Source organism: Rhineura floridana, chromosome 4, assembly GCF_030035675.1.
Source record: "Rhineura floridana isolate rRhiFlo1 chromosome 4, rRhiFlo1.hap2, whole genome shotgun sequence".
Lineage (NCBI taxonomy): Eukaryota > Metazoa > Chordata > Lepidosauria > Squamata > Rhineuridae > Rhineura > Rhineura floridana.
Window position 1 is genome coordinate 122,603,662 of NC_084483.1, and position 24,499 is coordinate 122,628,160.

The 24,499-nt window shown below is 41.6% G+C and overlaps 1 protein-coding gene across 4 annotated transcripts in view; it reads left to right on the forward strand.

Moving 5' to 3' along the window:
• Window positions 1–24,499, forward strand: part of FNDC1 (fibronectin type III domain containing 1) — a 124,505-nt gene that overhangs the window by 39,150 nt on the left and 60,856 nt on the right. For 2 of the 4 annotated variants that reach the window (XM_061624276.1, XM_061624277.1), the window contains exons 2-7: window positions 6,147–6,356; window positions 12,256–12,373; window positions 14,419–14,606; window positions 15,643–15,750; window positions 19,112–19,300; window positions 20,820–23,675. In XM_061624276.1, coding sequence (XP_061480260.1) covers window positions 6,147–6,356; window positions 12,256–12,373; window positions 14,419–14,606; window positions 15,643–15,750; window positions 19,112–19,300; window positions 20,820–23,675 — 3,669 coding nt within the window. The remainder of the gene's footprint in view (window positions 1–6,146; window positions 6,357–12,255; window positions 12,374–14,418; window positions 14,607–15,642; window positions 15,751–19,111; window positions 19,301–20,819; window positions 23,676–24,499) is intronic. The other 2 variants (XM_061624279.1, XM_061624278.1) reach the window with 1 other exon arrangement.

Below are 24,499 nucleotides of genomic sequence, written 5' to 3' on the forward strand. Positions count from 1 at the left end.
CACTTTAAGCTCCCAATTATTCCTTTTAAGCCATGCCCTTACCCATCCCATTCCTGATGTCACACCTGTATGGCATAGAGGTATAGAGCAGGTGGGCATGGCTTCCTCAAAACAGCCTAGCAGACCAAGTTTGGCCCCCGGGCCACAGGTTCCCCACTCCTGCGATAGAAAATAAAGGTGCAAGTGTTGTTTTACTTCATCTTCCTGCTAATTATACAAAACAAGACCTGCTATCACTGCTCTCCTTCGCTTTCCCAAATTTGATACTCTTGCCAACACTTTCAAAATGTCTTGCTGCACCATTCACACCTCATTTCCTGCCTTCATTTGCCTTGCTTCTCCAGCGCTGCCTGAAATAGGTCACTTCACTCTGCTGCAGGAATAGTCAACATGGTGCATTCAAGATGGTGCATGCAGAGCACAACATGATGCAGATTACAAGTTGTATCAGAGATGATGGTACAGTGGCTTTGCAGGCTGGGACTGATGGAAGCTGAAGTCTGATGATGATTAGTATTATTGTTTCAATTTATATTCCACCCTTCCTCCTCAAGGAGCCCCTGCTCTACTGCATGGCAAGGAATGTGTTATTGTTAGTCACCTGGGCTACAGTCCTGCATTAGGGAATGATGAGCCCATTCCCCTCTGCCGAGACAGTGCAGCTCTTATTCGCCAGGTAAATGATGGAACAAAACAGGCTAGAAAGAGTGGGTGAGTCTCAATATTTGCTCAGTCAGCTGATGGTTTAGGATAGCCAGGCAGGTGGACTGTCAAGAGGAAGAAATACCAGTGGTACAGCCAAAATGAGGCTGAAGTCATTGAGCTGCGGCTATAGCTGGCAACACTCACAGAAGAAAAGAGTAACCATGTCCTTCATAAGAACGTAAGATCTTTGGACCAAAGGTATATCTAGTCCAGTGTCCTGTTTCCCACAGGGCTAATCAGATGTCTCCAGGAAGCCCACAGGCAGGGGATGAGGCAGTAGCCCATCCCTGCTATTTCCCATTGACTGGTATTCGGAGGCATGATGCCTCTGATCCTTGAGGTGACATACAGCCACCATGTCTTGTAGCCATTGATAAGTCTTTTCCTCCATTAATTTGTTTGTAAGCACATTGGCCTCAGAGAGACAGAGGACTGTCACCTTTGAGGGTTTCTGACCACTGCTGGTTGCTTTGCTGCTCCTCACTTTGTTTTCTGTGGTTTTTCATTGGTAATGTCCTCTGTCTTGTGTTTGCGCATGCAGCGACTGAGGCAAAGGACTAAAGACAGGAGAGGAGGCCGCAGTTGGCTGTGTGAACAATGAGTTGTAGCCATCTAAGTTCTACTTAAAGTAGACTCATTGAAAGGAATGAAGTCAGTAATGTCTGTTAACTTCATTGGGCCTACTCTGAATAGGACTAGCATTGAATACCATCTGATGAGTTCCTCTTGCATCTCCCAGACAGCTGTCTCCATGCCTTATTTTGGCAGTCAAAGCTGTTCTCTTGGTAGGGTGGTCAGTTATGCATTGCCAAAAAAAAGTAGACAAACGTCACCAAAAGAAGGGACAAGAGAAGGCACATATTTACATAAAATGTGCCTACAGTGATTTCTGTATACATGCATATTGAGGAATAGCTAATTGATATAGAAGTACAATACATCTCATGCTAGTTGAGAAAACTGTGATCATGTGACCTGTATGCCTTTTCAGTCATTTCAGTCTGCTGTCCTGGTGCTAGCTTGGATGGGCAACTTCAAGGTCCCTTGCTACTCTCCCTTCTCAGGGTTCTTTATTTTACAATTGGATTTGGGTTGTCTTCTGTGGATTTAAGAATGTCTGCTAAGACCTACACAGATGTATTTTTTTTAAAAAAGCCTCCTGTGAAAATTTGAGCAGATAAGCAGTTCCTTGTCTGAAGCCACACTTGTTTTAAATGTAATACTTTCCATATGGCTTTCTGGCTGATTTGGTTCCTCTTGTATCCTTTGTCCCGTGGAAACTCTTTATACTAATTCCAGTTGGAAAGCAGTGACGTTTATTGGTGGAGGCAAAACTGATCATCTGCACATTCCTTTCCTGCCAAACCCAGCTAGCAAAAGTTCAGTTATATTATGAGGCTAGTAGGAACATAGTCTTCCATAAAGAATCAGCAGTAAATGAAAAAACGAAGAGCAGGAAAAGTTAGTGGGATGTGGACATGTAAGGTCTGCAGATCTTAATAGTGACGCATTTAAATATCTCACAATAAAACCTGCTGCATAATAGAATATTGACCTAGCACTGCTTTATTGTTTCTTGGACTCATACCTACTGGTGCATTCTGTTTGAATTGCATTACAAGCCACAGCATCTGTAAACTAGACTTAAATGGCTGGCAAACCTAGGTTTATAACTGCTCTGTGTTCATAGGGTCGCCATAAGTCGTAGTCGACTTGGAGGCACATAACAACAACAAAGTAGTTAGCCGGACTCTTCAAATATAACTTACAACTTTTTAAATAGAATACTTGAAATATAATGTGTACTAGCTGCCTAGGACATAAGTTTGTAGTTAAAGAGGACTATGGAAAGGACAGGACGCTTTGGGTACATATAGATGGGACCTGCAACATTTTGAGTGGTTGAGTGCTTCCTGTTCAGTATTTCACCCATTCTATTCTATTCCCCCTCCCCACATAGTCAATCACCATTCCATCGCCGCTGAGCATGCTCGGTCTTCACTGGGCTGCTTTTCTATTTGCCACCCAACCCAATCAACAGTCCACGGCTACTAAGCATGCCCAATGCTCCAGCCTATCAAGATCCCTGTGAATTTTGTTTCTGTCTTCCAGGGTATTACTAATCCTCCCAATTTGATAGGCATTCCCTGCATCATAAAGTACTGTATACAGTGATTTCAAGTGAGCCCAGAGGGCGAATTCAGAATCTCTTCACTTAAACTGAGAGTCAGTTTCACTTTGGAAACGTAAACTGTGAACAAGAAGGGCTGTCAAACTTTGTTTGAAAACATAGGTATCATATACATGATTGTTGAGTGGCTTTTCAGTGTCACATATGGGGTTACTGGGGTGTAAAATGTGAAAAAAAACCTTAGTTGCCTAGGTGGTCTTTCTGTCAATGTGTTCTCCACCAGGGAGCAATCTAAAATGAATAAACACTAAATTAATAGTAATGGGGCTTTAAAAAAAGATTGGTAAATTAGTAGCAAACATGCAGCATAAAGTTCTGTTCATGCCACCAGCTGAAATTCTGAACCTGGTCACAATTCAAATTTTGTTAGCTGTTTTAATCTGGTTTTGTGATGTGTAAGAAACAACAATAAAACAATGCCGTTTGTTAGCTTTGGAGGATTTGAATTATTTGATATGGAGATTTTAATTGTGTTTAGTCAACCTAAGGAAAAGTTCCATAAAGGTAGAATAGATCTTTTAACTGAATAGTGCACTTCAGATGTCCTCTTAGTGTTTGCTAGAAACTGTTCTGAATCCTCCCCCCAGCTTTAGGCAAAGAGGATTGAGGACAGGAAGGAGCAACAATTCAGGCAGCCACAATGTCTGTTTGGAGCCCTCAAAGTGTGTTTTCACTCTGAATATTTTACACCCTTCCATTTGAAAGTGACTGGAGAAAAAACTGTATCAAGTTGCTTCTTTAGTAAATATATTTTGATTGAACTTGCATTGATTGGAAAGAAAAGCAAGCATCTACAAAGCAATACTTTTTATTATGAGTAATTTTATATTTAAGACTGGAGGCAAGTCCATAACAATATAAAACTGGGACAGCGTTGGAAGCCTGACTGGAGATCTTCATCTGGAGATAATTTAACTTCCGCTAAAACCAGAATCTCTAACATTTTACTGAGTTGTTCATTAAATGTATGATTAAGTTAGAAGAAAACCTCTGCAAGCTATTCATAGGAGCTAAGGACTAACCAGAGGCTTGCCAGAACTCAGAATGTATTATTTTAAGTCTTGAGGACGTGAAGTAATAGAAGAAGAGAGGGCCTCTGAGCACGCACAAAGTGTGCTTCCTTCACCACTGAGTAACCAGGCTCCCACACTCCCATCTAGGAGTTGAGAGCAGAGATTCTAGGCCAGAAGTGGGGAACCTGTGACCCTCCAGATGTTGTTGGACTACAAGTCCCATCATTCCTCACCTGACCATTGGCCATTGTGAGTTGGATTCCAATAACACCTGGAGGGCCATGGCCCTATTTGAAGTCAACAAGTGTGGCTTTTAAGCAGGATTAAGTCTAGCTGCCTCTCATTTTAGAAGTCATTGACTTTACAGCTTCGAGAATAGTGGGATTTCCACCATAGGCAAGAGTTACTGGAGAGTTGATAGTATTTATGATTGGACTGCCTCATGTCTGTTGCCAGTTAAGAGGAGGTAGGCTTTATTTAGCTTGCACCCAGAGGAACCCAGTAAGGCCACCAACTTCCCAGAAGAAGGTGCCAAAACCGAAATGACAGGCCAAGGGTCTTGATCCAAAAAATGGGTTGAAAATTTCTCCAATATGTCAACCACAATGGGGGTACTCTGGGATTTGTGGGGGAAGCAATAACTCAAGGCTGCTTCTGCAGTGCCTTGGAAGCTGATCCCAACACAGGGTTAGGGTGGCCATTTGCGCATCACAGAAAAAGAAGACAGGGATTTGCATAAACTTTTCATGTGCTAATTTATATGTATACGTGCACATTTAGAAATAATTACTCTAACTGAAATAGAAATACAGTACATCTCACTGTAGCTGGGAACAAGATTATGTCCAGGTGGCCAGTGTGTTTGTTTACGCCGTCTGCGGTCCAGATGTGAACTGTGGATGGGCAACTTCAAGGCCCCTGCTGCTCTCCCTTCTTAAGGTTCATTATCTTGAAACCAGACAGCCCTTCCAACAGTGAATGCCTTCAAATAGAAGACTGTCCTCTGTAAATTAGGACGGATGGCCATCCTCCACAGGGTGCTCCAGTTTATGGAAGGGTTTTACGTGGCCCTCCCTTTGAACTGTGGCCCCAGGCCTTATAAAAGCTAAGCAACCAAATTCCCTTCAATCATGGGTGTGTGTATGGGAGCTGCTCTTGCTGTATCCTCAGATTCTCAGTGAGGGAATAAGGTGCTGATACCCCTAATGCCTTGTTGTCAACCTGGTTTGCCCTAAGCCTGCAACTTCCTTGAGTGGTGTATAATAGGGAAGGTCCACCACACACACTTTTCAGTGATGAATTGTTGATTTATCCCTGTTGCTGCCAGTACTTTTTAATTTCTCCAGACTTGTCTCTGGTCCACCGTTGATCAAACCTTTGTCTGCTCAATGAATGAATTGCGAAACTTCAGAAATGTGCCTCTTATGTTATTTATTTATTTATTAACTTGTACACAGCTTTGTATTTCAGGAAATCTCCAAGAGGTTTACATGTCAACAAACATCAATGCAAATTCCATATTCCATACAGCTGCCAATAATATCAACAATAATAATGCACATTTTAGTATGCTCAATGTAACTGAGCAATAAATCTCTAAACAATGCACATAAGATGAAAACAAAAGCGAATCATATGCAAAACAAAAACACAGCAATAGAATATAACATAATTTCTATATATATATCTAAAAATTCACATAAATATTACAAAAAAGCATTCTCACATCTAATAATGCAATTTTTATTTTTTTTAAAAAAAATCAGGAATTCAGGAAACATTGTTAGCTGTCTTGCACTGTATTTTAACCACATTGGGGGGGGGGGTCTTTTGAATAAAAAAAATATGTTCTGTCGCATTTTTGTTGCAGCCAACCAGCAGCTACGCTCTCCTTCTCTACCAGTGGCTTGGCCTGCTCGATTGAGATCTTCTGGGCCAGCATCTCATGTTTGGGCTGCTCACCCTCGGCTGAGAGCCATAGGACAAGAGCTCTTTTGCTCTCACCCTTTGGCTCATGCCAAGGACTCGTACCCTTGCCAGGCATGAGGTTTAAATACAATACCACTTGCATTCTTCTGTTACATCCACAGCCTCTCCAACTTGCAGTGTGCAGGCTGATCTCCAAGTTCTACTGTTTCTCGTAGTCAGTTACTTAACATAGTCAGGAATTAACACCTGAAGAATGCTTAAGAGTAACTCTTGATTTGTGTGTTTGTGTGTTTTTACATTTTTTTAAGAGAAGGAAGTGCCAAGCAGACCTTTAAGAGGGCGCACCCGATCATCAACAGCTGACAGGTCATTTTTTCGGTGGAGGCCACCCCATTCATCCGGTTCAAGGAGCCTACGTAGATATCCAGGTTACCTCTTGCGGTATGGTGAGAGCAGCAGAAAGATGAGTTATAAACCATTGCCAAAAGAAGAAAGAAGCCATGAGATTAAAAGATTAGGTCAGTCAACTTCCAATTTTATTTCACATACAAGAATGTTTTTTATTTGTTTGGCATGAAGAAGCATTGTCTCAATTCCTTCTCCCTGGTACTTTGGTTCAATGGGTTATGTTACTCAACAGAACAGATTCCTGAATGAAATGAAAGTGCCTAATATGCTTTGATCTCAGGTTTGACTGTATAAGTTGCTAAGTAAGCAATTATAAACATATAATTAAGCAAAAGAGAATTCCTGACCAGGATGAGAAAGACAATGGGAGCCTGAGGAACAGATACTGCACATGATGATGGGGATCAGGATCGCACATATAACGACAAAGACATGTTGTCAATAAATTTCTCAAGTTAATTTGCAGTAACTTCTTAGAAGAGATAACTTGTCAGTTTTGCCATGTTTAACTAAATTGAGCATTAGCAATTGAAGCGTTACTTCACTTCCAGCTGATTTTAGCTGAGATAAAATTTGGCAACAGTATTAGAGCTGCTAGCTTTATCTGATTTAATTGACCAAAGTTTCAGTTGCCCAGTCAGAGGGATCCAATTTCAAACATTATGGGTTAATTTTAATCAAACAAGCTTCAAGTTAAGGGCAAACTTGTATTTTTTTTAAAAGCCTCATCTTGTTCTGGTGTTAGTATAGTAGGGAATGAAAAAGAAAATATAAAAATGATCAGTAGCTTTGGTTTATTAAATAGGGAGAGTTTATCAAACTATAACATTTCCTCCAGTATCTCAAAAAGGTCCCTGTTACTGTGATTCAGGTCATTGCAGATATATTTAAATTTAATCAAATCTTTGGTTAATTTGATAAAAGGCAGATCAGTCACCGTATTTGTTGTAGATGTTATCATATGCCAATATAAACTGGAGCTGCTTTTACTCAGAGTGCTTAAGGACTGAAGTCTATACTCTAAAATAATAAACTTGTGGTGGAATCCTTTGCATTTCTGAAGTAATTTAATTCTTTAAGACTGCAGTCTTAAAGTGATTGGTTGGTGGGCTCCTAGAATATCTGCCATTATACATATGAAAAAGGTAGCAAACATATAGGGAAACGTACCTGCAGATCCCAACATTTTGCCACCAGTAAACAACCATATATTTCCCACTGAATGTTGCTTGCTCCCACTCCAGAGTTTACATTCTAGGATGTTGTCCTCAGTTTCCACGTCTCAAAGGTCCATCCCCTGCAAAAATATATATTTGTAAAAATGCTTGGGTAGTCCAAACCAAACCAAACCAAATTAAGATGTTATATTCCGTTACCTACTGTTATATTTTTAGTGTAAGATTGCTTATTAGTCCCACCTCCTGTAATCCTATTTTTTCCCTTCATATTATTGGGAGTTGGAAATAGCACTTAGTGGTGTGCTGTGAAACATAAGATAAGAACAAATAGGAGCACAAGAACGCAAATAGCTGCCTTGTACTGAGTCAGACCAGAGCTTGGAAAAGTTACTTTTTTGAACTACAACTCCCATCAGCCCAATCCAGTGGCCACGCTGACTGGGGCTGATGGGAGTTGTAGTTTTAAAAAAGTAACTTTTCCAAGCTCTGAGTCAGACCATTGGTCCATTAGCTGTGTAGTGTTGACACTGATTGACGGCCGTTCTCCAGGGTTTCAGGCAGGAGTCTTTCCCAGCCCTACCTGGAGACACCAGAGATTGAACCTGGATCTCTTTTGCATGCAAACTTTGCACTCTACCATTCAACTATAGCCCTTCCACTACATAAGATAGCAAATTGGTGCAAAACAGCTATTTCACAGCACAATCCATTAGCATGTCATAATCACACTAAAGAAATCTGACTGTCAGTGACAGGAAGTTTAATTCCCCCCCCCCCAGACTGTAGCTCTTGAACATCCAGAAATAAAAAGCAGGCTCTACAGTAGTAGTTATGGGTGCCACATTTTAAAAAAGGCATTGACAAACTGGAGTGTATCTAGAGGAAGGCGACCAGGGTGGTGAGGAATCCGGAAACTTTGTTCTCGTAATGAATGGTTGAAAGAACTAAGGATATTTAGTAAGGGTGTGCATTGAGTTCAGATTAATCCCAAATCCCAAACCAAATTGGCTAGATATCAGAGATTTGGGGCTCTGCCAAAGTGAAGTAGGTGTCTTCTAAGGCATCTCAGGGGACTCCGTAAACCTCAGGGCCACCTTAGAGTTTTGGAGGTCCCAGGGAACTTAAGACTGTCTATTGTTTTAAATTGTTACATTTCTCCAATCTCTCCATATGAGGGCAGGGGAGAAGTGGAGAGGTAGAGGAGGTTTATAGCTTTCTGAATGACAGCTCTAGCTTCCAACCAGCAAATAACTTTTCCAAGGTTTTTCACATTTTTTCTCCCACCTGCAGAGGTAGCAAATCATTTTTGTTCTCACCACCTGGAAATTCATCTTTAAAAGTACTTAGCACAAAATCTCTTGTACCTATGTTTCTAAAATTTTGCAGATTTCTTACCTAGAAGCATCTTTATTATGTACCCCCATTTTAATACATATTTCCCAAAGAACAATAGAGGGGCATAAGCAAAATCTTTTTAACACCCAAACCTGAAAATCCTGTTGTTGCAGGAAAACCTCTTCATCTATCTTTTTTGAAATCTGCAAATTTCATACAATTCTGCCAAAAAATGTAAAAGGTATAGATGGTTCCCTTTTAAAAAACAACCCATGGTTGTATTCAACACTGAGCTAAGGCAAAAATTCCATCAGTGCAAGGATTTCTTCTTGCACAATTGAATGTTCTCTGCCTGTGCACCCTCTAAATCTGTTCTGGGTTTTCCCCCAACCCTCCAGAGCATATTTGAGGTTGTTCAGGGCACGTGTCGGGGGAAGAGAGGGGGGAAAGTCCCATTGTGCAAGAGGAAGTTCTACTCATGCAATTATTTAATTGAACATCTTTAATGGTGCCTAGCACAACCCCCCCTACACCTGTTGTCTGAAATGTGGCAGCTGTCATCCACTCAGGAGGGACTGTGGCCTGCAAATTTCATTCAGTTCTGTCACAAGGTCTTGAAGTTATAGCCATTTTTTAAATTTCTCCATAATAAGGGATGGGGAAAATTAACCTTCAATTTTTCCAAAGAGAGATTCTGATTTGGATCCAAGGTAAAGAGCCTCTGAAGTGGTCTAAGCCTAATTGGGCTGCTTTCTGAATCACCAAATCAAGAGAAGCCAACCAACAGAGTTTCAGTATGACTATCAAAATGTCTCTGTCAGCTTTGCACAGTTGGTTGGTGTTGGTTTTCAACTGAGGTAAAATGCAAAGCAATTCCAGAACTTTTTCCCCAGGCAGAACAACTGAGGAGTTTTTCTAAGAGCAAGAGTACAATTGTGCAAATCTCAGCATGATTCCCCTTAGATATAATTGCATGGGGGGTGTGGTATTATGTTTCCCTGCACAGTGACTGATTACTACTTCATACCTAAACTGAGACTCAGAATAGAGACTGGTCTAATTTCCTATAAACAGCACAGGAAATCCAGCTGTGACTTGTTAGCCCCAAAGACAAAACAGTCAATCACAAATGAGTTTGCAGTGGTGGGAGGAGCAACGGGTTGGAGATTAAAGCTAGAGACTGCTTTCCAAGTTCCAATCTCAAGATGGCTGTGCTGCCAGTCCATCAATGTGTAGGGCAAGTTGCCCTGAAGGAAGGAAATGTCAGTTGGGTTAATGTTAAAAAGCAAAACTCATATTGGCTGTAGTATAGGCAGTGCAGATGTTATGGTGTGATCTTACCTTCATGTGGTATGGTCTTAAACTATCTGATCTAACTTGATACTGGGGAAAAATATGAAATGGTAGTTGCTTAGTGATGAATTGGGAACAAGTGGTGTAAGATAGGAAGCAGAGACTCTGGTTTTAGCCCTTTGACTTGTATAGCATTGGTGTTTGTTGAGGATACTGCCTTCAGCCCATGGTCCCAGTCACAGCGAACTGTGTCAGGGACTTCTGTGGGTAGTTATGGAAACTACAGAAAGCTGGAGTGGAACTGTCACTGATGAATTTCAAAGAAGAAACTTGCTGTGGTTCACACTTCATTGGATTCTAAGCTCTCTAACATGGAAGCCTTGCAGGCTGTTCCCAGGTGTGTGCAGGCTAGTTGTGGTCATTCAGTAGTTTGCTAGACAAAGGTACTGTGCAATGATCAGGAACATCACTTTACTATTTTGCAGAATTGCATTGGAAATAGATTCTGGTCTAGGCTCAGAATTAAGCCTTGGAAGGTATATAGTGGTAGTGCTGCCTGAGGACCCCAATAACAACAACAACAATTTATTACCTGCCCTTCAACCTGAGGTCACAGGTCAGGTTACCACAGTTTAAAATACATCATTAAAAACAGTTAAACAATTTAAAATATACATCTGATTTAGGACAGGTAGCCTGGGTTAAGGCCTTCAGTGTTCAGAATTTGTTATAATTTATCAATAATTTTTAAAAGGGGTTTATTCAATATCAAACAACATTTTTATATAACAAAGAGAGTCACTGCATTGTGACCAAAAGACACTCATATACACCATCCACCCACACACACTCATACCTCATACACACAGAGACACATATAGTCAGGGGCAGGAAAGGGGGGAAAGTCAAGGGTTATTGCTCTAGCTCCTAAATTCGACAAACCACCTTAAATGGTGAAGCACAGGCACATTACTCAAGTCCAGCTTGTGCAAATATGTTTGTCCATGTATGCAGACCATATGATAGATAAAGTCTCATCCTGCTGTGAAAAGCTGCCCAGTCATATGCTTCCAGTGTTAACAAATCCTCTGGCCGTTGCAACAATATGGGGTGAGAGATGCTCTTTTCTACATTGCAGATCAGTTGCTTCACCATCATCAGTGACCACAGGATCCAATGCTGTTGCCCCTTCCTGAGGTTCCATAACACCAGAACATGGTTCAGCATTACATTAAGAGGAATGTTTAATTCATAGCATTGGTACATTAAAAATGTTGGATGAAATGGAGATGGAGAGTTATTCTAGCATTACTTTTTTTCACACAAAACAGCTCTCCCAATGTCTGAATACAAATGATGACACTTTGTCTGAAGAACCTGGTACTGCTTCCCTGTCCTGATGAATCTGTAAGCTTCTATAGTCTGAAAAACCAGTTGTCAGATAACAAGCCCTGTGGAAAACCCATTCTCCCAAAGTGCAGTATGGCCTCTCTGTCAAGGAGCATACTGTGTTGAGAAAAGCACTATTTTATAAGTAATATTTTAGTAATCTATCATCTGCAACTGGTGAAAGCTATAGGTTAAGTGTGGAGCGTCTTTCCCTGAAGACAGGCATGGTGCAAAGATAATTGTACGACAGTGGATCTATTAATGGCATATATGGTGGTCTACTGCTTTACTGCAGGAATGGGGAGCCTGTGGCCTTCTAGATGTTGGACCACAACTTGCATCATCCCTGATCATTCGCCACAACAGCTAGGACTGATGGCTGTTAGGAGTCCAACAACATCTGGAGGGCCACAGGTTCCCCCATCCCTGCTTTACTGTATTTTGAAACTGTGTATAAGTTCAATACTGACATTTTATAACTTAGGGCTGTTGTTATAATAAATCTGTCCGTCCGTCTATCTATCTCCCAATATTTTGTGCCTCCTATAAATTAATGGTACTAAACTCCAGCCATTTGTGTTATTGACCATAGTTTACTAACATGAATAGCCAGCCTGTAATGACCATAATGGTAAAGAAAGAAGGCCTTGATTGAGGCCTTCCATTTGAGGTTGAGTAACCGTGCAAGCAGGACCATTAGTCATGGCTCAATGCAGAAGCATAATGTAGTTTTGGTGCAAGGCAAATGTCAATGCTAATACATGGCAGTGTTCACAATTCTCATTTCTGGCTCACTGTTATGGTCTCATTTCAGAGGAGGATGAGCTGGAGGAGACAAAAGACATCACTGTTCGCGTTATGTCTTCTCAGTCAGTGCTTGTTACCTGGACAGATCCCATCTATGAGAAACAGAAGAAGGCTGTCCCCTCTAGGTACTAGGCATTATGTTGTTTTTTATATAAGTATGCCAGAGATGTACCAATTCCAACTCGTATGAAGCTCTTGAATTATGGCTTGGTCAGTGGATAACAATAAGGATAAAATAAACTGAGTGGCTTCATACCATTAGCCATTTTGGCATGTTAGTGGTTTATAAATAAAATAATCATTATCATCATCATCACAATCGAATAAGCAATAAGATTTAACTGTACTATTGCCAATCCACAGTATATCCAATGCACTTTGGTGGGCAGGGCTGGATTAAGCTGAGGAGGGCCCCTAGGCTGATTCTGAGCTGCCCGCCGTCCCGTCCCATCCCATCCCATCCCATCCCATCCCCACCACTTCACCTACCTTTCCCTAAGGGGCTGAAGCCCCTGTCGCCATCTTGGTTGATGGCAGCAATGCACGCATGTAGCACGCATGTGTGCCATCAACCAAGATGGTGGCAGAGGCTTCATCCCCTTAGGGAAACTTTGGCCACCATCTTGATTGATGGCAAACCGCAAAAAACAGTGGAGAAAAAGGTAAGTGAAGTGGGGGGATGGTGGGCGGTTCGGAAGCCCTCGTTCCGCGATCCGCAGCTCCTGTCCTGCTTCCATGGATTGCGGGCCCCCAAGAGCTCCGGCGCCCTAGGCTTCAGCCTACTAAGCCTAGTGGATGATCCGGCCCTGTTGGTGGGTAACTTTGACAATCTTCAGCGTACTGCCTACCAGATCTGTGTCCATTTTCACCGCAGATTCGTTGTGAAAAGTTTTATTGTAGATGGTCATGCCTTCATTTTCCAGAAGTGGTGATGTTCTACCTCTATTAGGCCTCCATTTTTAATTCAGCACATTAAATAGAAAAAGTCAGTGAATGCTAGATTTTAAAATATTCCTTATGAAAATTGCATTACCCAGGGTTGGCTCCAAATCTGGGGTTCCCTGGGCAAGCTAGCCACTCCCTGGGTGGGCCAATCTCTTCCTCACCTTGTCACTGCTGCCCATTTACTCAGGAGTGGCTTCCCTGGTAGGGCAGAGCCACAGCAGTAGCCTTCCAGCAGCAGCAGCACTGCCATTGACCAGGAAGGGGAGGCACGAGGCAGCAGCAAGCCAGAGCCAATCTACTGCTCCCACTGGTGCACCTGCACAGCCCTGACCTTGCTGCCACCTTGCTTTTCCCCCTGTCAGGAGGCTATTGCCATAACTCTGTCCCACTGAGTGAGCATTTCTGCATTTACTTATGCATTCATTGGGTCCATTGGACTCAATTTGCACAACTGTTCAGAGGGCGAGCAGAAGGCAAGTGGAGGATGCGTCTCTTTCTTCTCACTTTTGTTACTGTTTGCATGCTCCAAGAGGACAGATAAACAAGGTGTTTAGCAAGGTGATAGCAAGGAAGAAAGCAGTGGAATCAGGAGGTTCAAGAAGCCAGCATTGGTCCCTCTGCTGTGGGCTGGGCTTTGGCAACTGCTTCACGATACCAGACCCTGACATTAGCCCTGGCCTTATCAAGTCAGACCTATGGTACATCTTCCACAGTTTCCTATTCTAGGAGGGTGGTCAGTATGGAACATTCCAGCAGAGGAACATTGGAGCCTTTCCTCTCTCCTTCATTTCACTGCAAGTTCAAATGGGATTCAAACTAGTTTAACTGTCTGGGCTTCCCCAAGGAATTACGCTCTTGTGAGAGTGCATGGAATTCTCTGTTAAAGTCTGTTGCCACATCCACAGGCCTTTCCAATGAAGTGCCTGTAGCTATTTTCCTTCTACACATGTGTCTTTGGATCTATCTCTATGATTGTAGCGTAGAAGATCATATGATATGATATAATTTTAATGACACTAAGGAGTGTGAGGAAATGGGAACATTTCCTGATTATTGTGACTCAGAGTTGCTGTTTTTTCCTGTCTCCCAAGAACTGGTCTGTACTTCTGGTGAAGATAGCCCAGTGTCTTGCTTGGATATGGACAGACTTGTGATGATCCAAACTGTTTCGCATTATTCCTAGTGATCGTGGTTAGTAATGCAGCCTTCTATGTATTATTCCCAGGCAGTATGCTGTCCGTTATCGAGAGAAAGGGGAATCAGCGAGGTGGGATTACAAACAAGTACACAACAGGCGGGTGTTGGTAGATAAACTGATTCCAGACACTGTGTATGAATTTGGCGTTCGAATCTCACAGGGAGAAAGGGAAGGCAAGTGGAGTGTCTCAGTTTATCAAAGAACTCCAGAAGCTGGTATGTATTATATTTAAGTGTGTGATTTATGCAATTGAATTGCCAGGTGTTAGATCTATTACACCTTAGGGTTGCACACCATACGTGAATTTATGTCACTCAGCATCTCTTCACCCAATGACTCAGCACTTGAGTACTCACTCAACTAATGGGCAGATTTCTTCACTGAACAGAACTGCATTTGAGGGCCAAAGAAGATGTTACACTAAATGTGCACCTACTACCCAAATGGAATCCATGCGTTTAGCTCCCCTCTCCTCCAGTGTAATAGCTAATAGAGTGCATCTCATACTGTGATGTCACACAATTCTGTGTTTCTGTTCCCACCTCACACTACATCATTGGTTGTCCCCTGGAAGGGGGGAGAAAATTTGGAAATGTCATGGCATGAGTAAGTTCTAACAGGCATTATAGCAGATGAGGATGCTTGCTGTTTTTGGTTGAAGCTGGGCCTTTTAGTGTAATGTCGTGTTTTGGGCCTGGAGGTAAAATGAGCATTCTGTATATGATGCTTGATCTCTGCTGATAGTTTCATGCACACAAGTCAGGAAAAGAAATCTTCTGGATCTTTTAGTCTGGCCTTCCTCAACCTGGTGCCCTCCAGAAGTTTGCCCTCCCATCATCCTTGACCATTGGCCACATTGGCCTGGGCTGGTGGGACTTGGAGTCCAATAACATCTGGAGGGTACCAGGTTGGGAAAGGCTGCTTTAGTTCATTTCCCAAGTGTTTTGTACAATTCAGAAAATTTAGAAAAATGTATAGCTGATATAGATGTGGGCTGCTTTTTTATGATATAGCTGATCTAAGTGTGGGCTGCTGCGGGTTTTCTTGGCTGCACCTTTAACTTGTCCTGCTCCTGTCTTGTCTTGGTGAACAACCGCTCTCTCTTTTCTTTACTAGCAGCCATATAGGTGCTATAAAATCGCTTCATGTGATACCTACCTGCTTTTCATTGTCTGGATTCCACTGTCCAACTCCATAGCTTATTTACCGTTCCTTTTCTATTTTCTTTTTGACCTGTTGTATATATCACAGCTCCCACGGGTGCTCCAGAAAACCTGAATGTTTGGTCAATAAAAGGCAAAACAGCAACTGTTGCTGCTACCTGGGACGCTCTTCCAGAGAGTGAAGGAAGAGTAAAAGGTAGGTGGTAATCACTCAGAATATATACATAGCAGAAGAAATGTAAATAGCCTTGAAATTTAAATGAAAGACAATTCATAAATTAATAAAATAATAATAAATACCTAAATAACAATAAGAGGCTTTAAGCTCCAGGCCAGATAGAACTGCTGAGAAAAAAAGTGCAAAGAAAGAAAAAAACCCCGCTGTCTTCAATCCTGATATGGATCACCAGCTTAACTCAGTGGACATAATATCCCCAGGAGCTGTTTGAAGATTGAGAATCCTGCTGCTATACTCTAGGTCAGGGCTGGGGATGTTGTTGGACTCCACCTTCCATTAGCCACAGCCAGAATGGCCAGTGGTCAGGTTTGATGGGGTTGTAGAGCAACAATATTTGGAGAGCCACAGATTCCCAGCCCTATTCTAGATAAAGCGGTGCTCTTACTGTTTGATGGTCTGCTGGCAAGCTGAAATGACTTTAGCTGTTCACAGTATTTCTAATGGGGAATTAATCAGCTGCAAGTGAACAGGGTACTTTCAGCTATGGTACCTTTGACCTTGGCCCTTGAGGGCTCACCTACACCACAGATCTGACTTTGTTTAATAGGCATTCCTTCTCCGCATGGAATGCCGGAGACTGTAGTTCTGTGAGGGACCTCTAAAAGAGAATTCCCATAACTTTCATTGAACCACAATTCACTGGATTCTGTTCGGCTCCATGAATCTCTTTGCTACCTTTTGTTCCAGATTTTGCCAGCCATCAGCATAATATATGGGTGTGTTCAAAATTTTACACCACAACCCTGCATAGAGAGGAATGCTGTACAGGCAGAAAAGCATGGAATGAAACTGTGGATAAAGAATGATGAAAACGGAAGGGACTGACCTTAGCAGGGTGATAAAATTAGCGACAGGATTTTAATTTGTGTGGATGCTCTGCCTTCTATTAAGATGAAGATGATTTTGTTAATTTGTCCAAATATTGCCCATTTTGGAAGAACACATGTTCTGAACACATTGCCATCCACTTGTCTTTATATACATTTTCTGTTTACAGTTATAATCCTGGGCACCAGTTTTTCATATACAGAAGCAAATTCTGAATGCAAGAGCTCATGCAAAGCAATTGTTCCACTTTTGGTACTGTCAAGAAGTGACTGATGCGGTGGGATCAAGGATTCAGAGTTAAATTCTGAAGAGGAGGCATTCTTACACTGCAAATCAGTTGGGAGGAGGGGTTCTTGTGCTCTGTCTTCGGGGTGAGCGTAGAGTCAGGGGGCAGGGTAATCCAATAGCCTCTTGTCCAGGATCCCATAGAAATCTGGTTTTAAAAGACTTTTGAAAAGATTGGACAAGTCTGGAGAAGAAAGTCTTTGCTTCTTTAGTGCAGAGCCATGATAGTCAAACTATTACAATACTACTGAAGTAAATATGTAGTGTAGATATGCCCTGAGAATACCTTGGGCTTCTGTGCAGCTCGTAACACCAATGATATTAGCTTGATACACCAAAGAAGCACGTGCATGGCCTGGAGCATGAGTAAATACTTGAATAGGTTACTCTCATTGCCTGCTGTTTGAGTTCTCCAAGGTCTCATTCACACAAAGAAGCTGAACTGATAAAATTATTTCTGGACCACTACAGCTTCAGACTGCAGGGTGGTGAAGGGGTTACATGTTTGAATGCTTTCTCTGGGCGAGGGCAGTGGAGTAGGGGAAATCCCTGCATGAAGAAAAAGAAAATACCAAAGACAACTCTTGTCCTTTACACCCATTTTTCTATGTGCAAGGTCTTGTTATATAGTTTAAGGAGCATTATCAGGCAATATGTGTTTCTCTCAACTAGTCTCCAAACAATAATTTAGACAGGTTTTGACATGCATTTTAACCAGGAATATTGATGTCGGGGTTTTTTTGTATGAAATAGAAAATGCAGATCTTAATAGCATTTTTATGTTGTTGTTGTTGTTGTTATTATTAATTACATTTGTATACCACCCCATAGCTGAAGCTGTCTGGGCAGTTTACAACAATTAAAAACATTAAAGACAAATATACAAATATATAAATTTAAAAACACTTTAAAAAAAAAAAATTAAAAAAATGCTAGAATGCCTGGGAGAAGAGGAAAGTCTTGACCTGGTGCCGAAAAGATAACAGTGTTGGCACCAAGCGTACCTCGTCAAGGAGATCATTCCATAATTTGGGGGCTGCCACTGAGAAGGCCCTCTCCCTTGTTGCCAGCCTCCGAGCTTCCCTCAGAGTAGTGTAAATCAAGTCTAAGGAAAATCTTTCAGAGTTACCCAAATATGTTTGAACATCTAAAATTGGGTTTGTGTGCTATGTTGCATGAAATGTCTCCTAGATTCCTGCCCCCCCCTCCAGTGCAGCTCTCACACCAGCTGTATCCCAGTTTCTGAGAGGGGTAATGCAGGCTAGGGGAGGAGCTATGGCATGGACTGGTCCCATCTTGTCTGTAGCTTGTTGCCTTACCTCAGTGGTGCCGGAAGGAGCATGTCTTCATTACTACTGGTGTTGGCTTGTATCCAACAAAGTCATCCTGTTAGCGCAAGGAATTCCAGTTGCACAATGGAACTTCCTCTCTTTGCCCACACCTTGCAAATCTTCTCCAGAGGTTTGTGGGAGCCCCCAGAACAGATTTTGGATGGGTATGCTAGGGGAGGAGAGGGAGAGGATGTTTGTCTTGTGTGAACATGGCGACTTCATTGAATATAATCTATAATTTTAAAAGGTGATTGTAATATCTAAATGCAACTCTAAAAATGACATGGAACCATTCTCAGGGTTGGTTGAGATCTAATGTCCTAAGATGTCAAGTGACTGCAACTTCAAGCAGTGTCTCCAAAAGAAGAATTTGGAATGGACTCTCAGCTTAAACTTTCCCATTCCTAATGTCGTAGGACATCAGGCCTGGGAAAAGTGGGCATAATTCTCCCAAAATGGCCTAGCAGGTGTAACTAGGCCTGTGGCCAGTATGTCTCCCATCATTCCATATGGCGACGAATTGTGTGCCTTTTCTTAATACTTTTTCTTTTTATAAACAGCTGATTAATTGGGTTATACACAAAATCTTGTGATGTCCAGGACAGGGATGGTAAATTGTAAAATAGTGCATGAGAGAGTCTGGGGTATTCATTTAAATATATTTGGACATTTGTGTCTTTAAAAGCTTGCTAAATGTTTGTTCAACTTACTATATATACAAAGTCTTTGATACCCCAGCTGTTGACTTGACGTGCATTGCCAATGTATTAATTTTAGTAATGCACGTTCTAATTCATCCTACCCATACAGTCTGTCCACTGGAAACAGGATTGTTTTCAGTTTCCTCCTTCCAACCGTCTGCCAAATCATTTCAGAATACATTCTCTCATACGCCCCCGCTCTCAAGCCCTTTGGAGCAAAGTCCATTTCCTACCCGGGAGACACTACCTCCGCCCTAGTGGATGATCTGCAGCCTGGGGAGCGCTATATTTTCAAAATTCGTGCAGCAAACAGGAGGGGCCAAGGGCCTCAGTCTAAAGCCTTCAGTGTTGCAATGCCAGCAAGTGAGTATGATGATCTTATTGTTCAACCAATCCATTTCCTCTTTGCTATTTCCCCCTGTATTCTTTTAAATACCATTGGATTGCTTTGGAGTGTCATCTTATAATTTCAAGGGTTTTTTTTTAGCATTTGGGTAAGGCAGCTTCTTTGAGGGTGTGTGCAGGGGCAATCTTTTAAGGCACATAGCAGCAAACATGTTACATCTCTCCCTCCCTCTTTGGAGGGATCTTAAGGCATTTAATTCATAGGCATGAGCAGCTGAAGGATTTGGAATTAGATAAAAGGGATGGGCATCTGTTCCAAATCCTGCATTTATAGATACCACAGGTGTAGGTATGTACCATAATTTTCTACCTTCTCTTTGTTAATGGATAGATGGGCCATGTAAACTTTACACAAGTTGGCTAAAATTTATTAGGATTCACTATAGGACTGAAAATTATCAGAATTTTCCACTGTGATCTCTGGTGTCAGATATTCTCTGAATGTTTGAATATTTGCTGTATTTTCCCTAAATATTTGATGGCTATATTTGATATCCAGTAAAATTTGGTTTATATGACATTTGACGGCATTTATCATACAGTGGCATTTAGAGTGCAATCCTAACTCCTCCATGTTGATGACTGGTTAGGATGGCATATAGTCACCTGTACATTAGCCTCCATTGGTGCAGAGAAATGTTGCTTGGTGGCAGTGGGAAGGCTCCACTATGATGGAGGCCCTAGCTTTGCCCAGCCTGTTGGAAAGCTGCTACTGGTGGTTCTCCCACTATATCTAAAGCCCTATAGATTCCCCAAGGGGACCATCCTGGAACTGGTGTAGCAATTAAAAAATAAACTCTTATTGAATGTATGAAGCTGCCTTATACCCAGACAGAGGTCCGTCTAGATCCATATTGTCTCTGGATTGGCTGTGGTTCTCCAGGATCTCTAATGGGTCTTTCCCAACTCTACCTGGAGATACTAGAGATTGAATCTGGAACCTTCTACGTGCAAAGCATGTGATGTGCCGCTGAGCTACAGTCTTTCTGCCATGGCTGGCATGAGATGGCAGGGCTTGGGATGTGGTGGTTGATCTAGGCCCCACTGCTCCCCAGCTTGGGGTTCAAATTGCTTTGCTTGTTTCTGACACTATTAGATTTGATACACAGCAGCATTTAGTTTTTGACATTTCATATCTGATTCCCGTGAAAACCCAAACAATTGATTTGATGGTCTTAAGCGCTCATGTTTCAAACTAAAATTTCAATGCCAATTTATAGCTTCACATTTTAAAAAATTCAGTTTTGACCATTTATGAGTATGCCTTTCAATATTAGTTCCATGACTCTATGAAGAAGAAGTGTAGATTTAGGACAGGGGCCATGAAGAGTTCATCATCAGGATGATTTAAAGCATTGTTTGGGGTTACTGCCAGAATGTTTCATTAGGCAAGTTCTTTTTGGTAACTGTTGGTTACTTCTATAGATTTCTGTGTTTAATCTCTTTCCCTCTACTTCCCTGCTCATTTTTGTTGCAGCCAATATAGGTGAATCAAAGGTTGATCAACAAACAAATAGTGAAGAGGATTTGGAACCCAAAACATATGGGAATACTGTGTCTTCTTCCTCTTTCCACATTCCTTCTGCCTTGTCGCCATCCTCTTCCTCTAAACAAACTTTGGGTCATTCATCCAGTGTTCCAGGAGGCAGAGATTCAAACAGTCCTGTTTCTGACCTCAAGAATCAACTCGTAGCTGGGAGTAGAGTTCCCACCAAACCCCAGCTATCTTCTAGAAAGGAGGCAGAGCGAAAAACCAATTCTCGTTCCAGAGGAGATACTGCTGACCACAGTCCCTCTAAAGAAGCACCAACTGTGCAGCCCAAACCTCAGGATGTTGATAATGAAAGTAATGATCAAATTGACAGCATGGAGGAAAAGCCAATAGTGTTTCCAAAACCTCCAAAAGTTAAGCATTCGATTTTACATTCAAATCAGCAACCTCCTGCGTCTCAGAAGGAAGTTCGAAGTCATCCTACAAAATTGGTCACTCCTTCTGTATCAGCTGAGTCTCCTGCATCATCTGCAGTCACAAATTCTCAAAGTCATTCACGCCATCCCACTTATAAGCTAGTTCCCAGTGATGCTCTTGACACTTATAAAAGCAGAGAAACAGAAAAAAGAGAGCAAAACCCAGCTCCCAGACCTTCTTCTCCTCAGGGTAGTTCATCTCCGTCTGTGCAAGTGAGACCTCTCTTGCCCTCCAACCGCCATGCGCCAAGAGATCCTAGAGTAGCCACCTCTGCAGTTTCTGCTGCTGCTACTCATACTTTACCTCACTCGCAAGGCTCATCCTCTGCTAAACATAAACCTGAGGGAAAAGATGGTTCTGATAATAATGATAAAGGAGAAGATGAAGAGAAAAGACGAGGGTTGTTGCCTTCTAGATTCAGTTCTAGGACCTCTTTGGGCCTGCCTGCATCTGAACGCTTTAATTTGTTCAAATATAGATCAGCTCTTACTGCCAACAGATTTGCAAACAAAGGCAGTAATATTCATGACACCAGGATACAACCCTCTAAAGGCCCTTCTACTACACAGTCCTCAAAGATTAATCCTCAGCCCAGTTCACGTTTGACATCAGGCAGTAGTCATAGGTCAAATTCTAATATTGATAAAGACAGAGAACTGGAGAATGAAGATGAAAGTCCTCTCCCACCAACTCTTCCCAATGGTTATTCACCATCCTTTTCTAAACAATCTTCTTCAGTGGACTATACCAAAAGGAGAAGTGCTCTGGCTGAACCTAAGAATAATCATAGGGTTGTACCAAATGAAAAATCTAATCCCACAAACACAAAACAAGAAAACTATAGCAAAGAACGGGGAGCTTTAGATTCCTCACTCAAAGTTCAACACTCTGATGCAGGGTCTTCAGTATCTGGTCAATCTCCCTCGTTAAGCAGAGCAAATCATCGTTCTAGTGCTTCCTCTCAGTTAACAAATGGCCAGACTTCAAGGTCCAGAGGGTCATCCCCATCTTCTGAGTCTTTATTAAGGACATCTATGGAAAAGTCATCTCATATACAGCCTCCTGCTTCCAGATATCAATCTGAGGATATTAAGAGCAAAGATACATCTCCTAAGTCAAAGCAAACATCATCTTTGTCTAAAAAAACATTAATGGGAAGTTCTCAAGCTTTATCCCGTAAAACTGTCCATCCAGAAACCAGTCATTCCTCAAGAGTAGCAACTGATCAGTCACAAAATCAGCCTTCCTTAAATTCAAGAAGCCACCTCACACTGACATCCCTCCAGAGTAATGAAAAACTAGAGGATAAAGATGATGATAATTTGGAAGAAAACTTTTACAAAGAAGCACATGATAAAGAGAAACAGAGGGGTTCTCATTCAGTACCTGCCAAAGCAGCCACTACATCTAGGAGAATATCTCAGGGAAGGGCCAGCTCTCTTTCAAAGCATTCTGATTCTCAGACTAGTACATCTGATCAAAGATCTCCAACTCAGAGTGAGTCTTTAATCTCCTCCAAAGGGTTGAGTCTGTCACCAGGAAAAGATAGGGGGTCAAAGATTATTGCATCTAGTGAAGACACATCTGATACATACAAATTGCCTACATCTTCCCATCAATCCAAACACATTCAGCCAACATCTACATCTTCCAAAGACCTAGTCAAAGACCATCAGTACAATAGAAAAACGTCTTTATTTTCAAAACCCTCAACTTCTCTGAGACAAACTCATCCTTCAGTGTCCCGTTATCCATTTGGCTCCAGAGTCCCTACAAGGACAGCATCCCAAACTGACAAAAAATATGGACTCTTCCAGCCAACCCCAACAAAAGCTGAACGTTCTCCCAAACTGTCTTCCTCTAAAACACATCAATCACTAAGCATTGATGATGATTATAATCAGTCAGAAACAGAGGAAAATCCCACATCTCCAGCAGCAAGGTGGCCATCTTCCTCAGTTTATAGGGATAGTAAAAGCCTAAATAACAATGTTGCTAGTGAAAAAAATAAATTCCCAAGCTCTGCTTTGCCCCCAAAAGCAGGATTTGCTGATGAGGAAGAATACAAGCAAGAGGAAGAGGAGGAACACCTCACTTCCAAGGTATCAAACACTGCACCATTGGGTAGATCTACTGCTTCAACTTCTAGGTCATCCCAATCATCTAACAAACTGAATAAAGTAAACTTGGCATTGCCACGCTACTCTGGATCTACTTCCTTACCTTCTCAGCTTCACCCCACACACTCTACCTCTCCTACACATTCTTCATCTTCTTCCTCAGTGTCCCGCAATCAACAAACACAAAACTCAAGATTATCAAACCCTTCTCAACGACAACAGCTTAGGCTTCCTCATAGGCAAGGTAATGTGATGGTGATGTTTCTATTAATGCTTGTTAACTGGATGCTCCTCCCATCCTAATCATTTTATAGATAAAATAGATAAGATACTCCCAAATATTGTGTTATGATCTCCCGTCGGTGGAAACTGTTTTGTTCTGGAGCTATCTGTCAGTTCTGCTACTTCACTCAGAAGTTTATAGCCTTTAATTCCTTACTCCATTTTTGCCCACCTCCAAATCTCACTGCTACAGCTTGGCAGTTCTCTCACTAGTTCTTATTCACTATATAAGAATCGATGTGGAATATTATTTAATCTGAACCTAATACTCTGACCACTAGTGGGTGGGTGTCCACTATTTTCCTTAGACTTCTCATTCAGGTTATGTCCTGATAGGTCAACTGATTGAATTTTATTTATTAAGCTTTTTTATTAGATACCATATAAATCCTATATATCTAGGTCGTATGTAGAATTTTGATGAAAAACAGACAAAAATAATCCAATGGTGATATTTAGCATGAGATAAGAATGTCCCATGCATAAACATAATCTGTAAACAAGCCCATAGTAAAATAGTAGTGGCAATGATGGCAAAGTCACTGATGATAAAAAATCACAGTTCTTCTATGCAAATATGTTGAACATAACCAGCTTATTCCCACTGAATATAACCAGATGTTTATAGTTTAAACAGATTATGGATGTTAATTGTATACTGCAAATTGCTTTTTTAACCTGCATTACATTTTGTTATTACATTTTTTTGGATTTGTTAATGTTGTGAACTGTAATTTCACTGAATGGACAAGGTAATGAATGCTGCCTGATTTGTGTCATGTATAT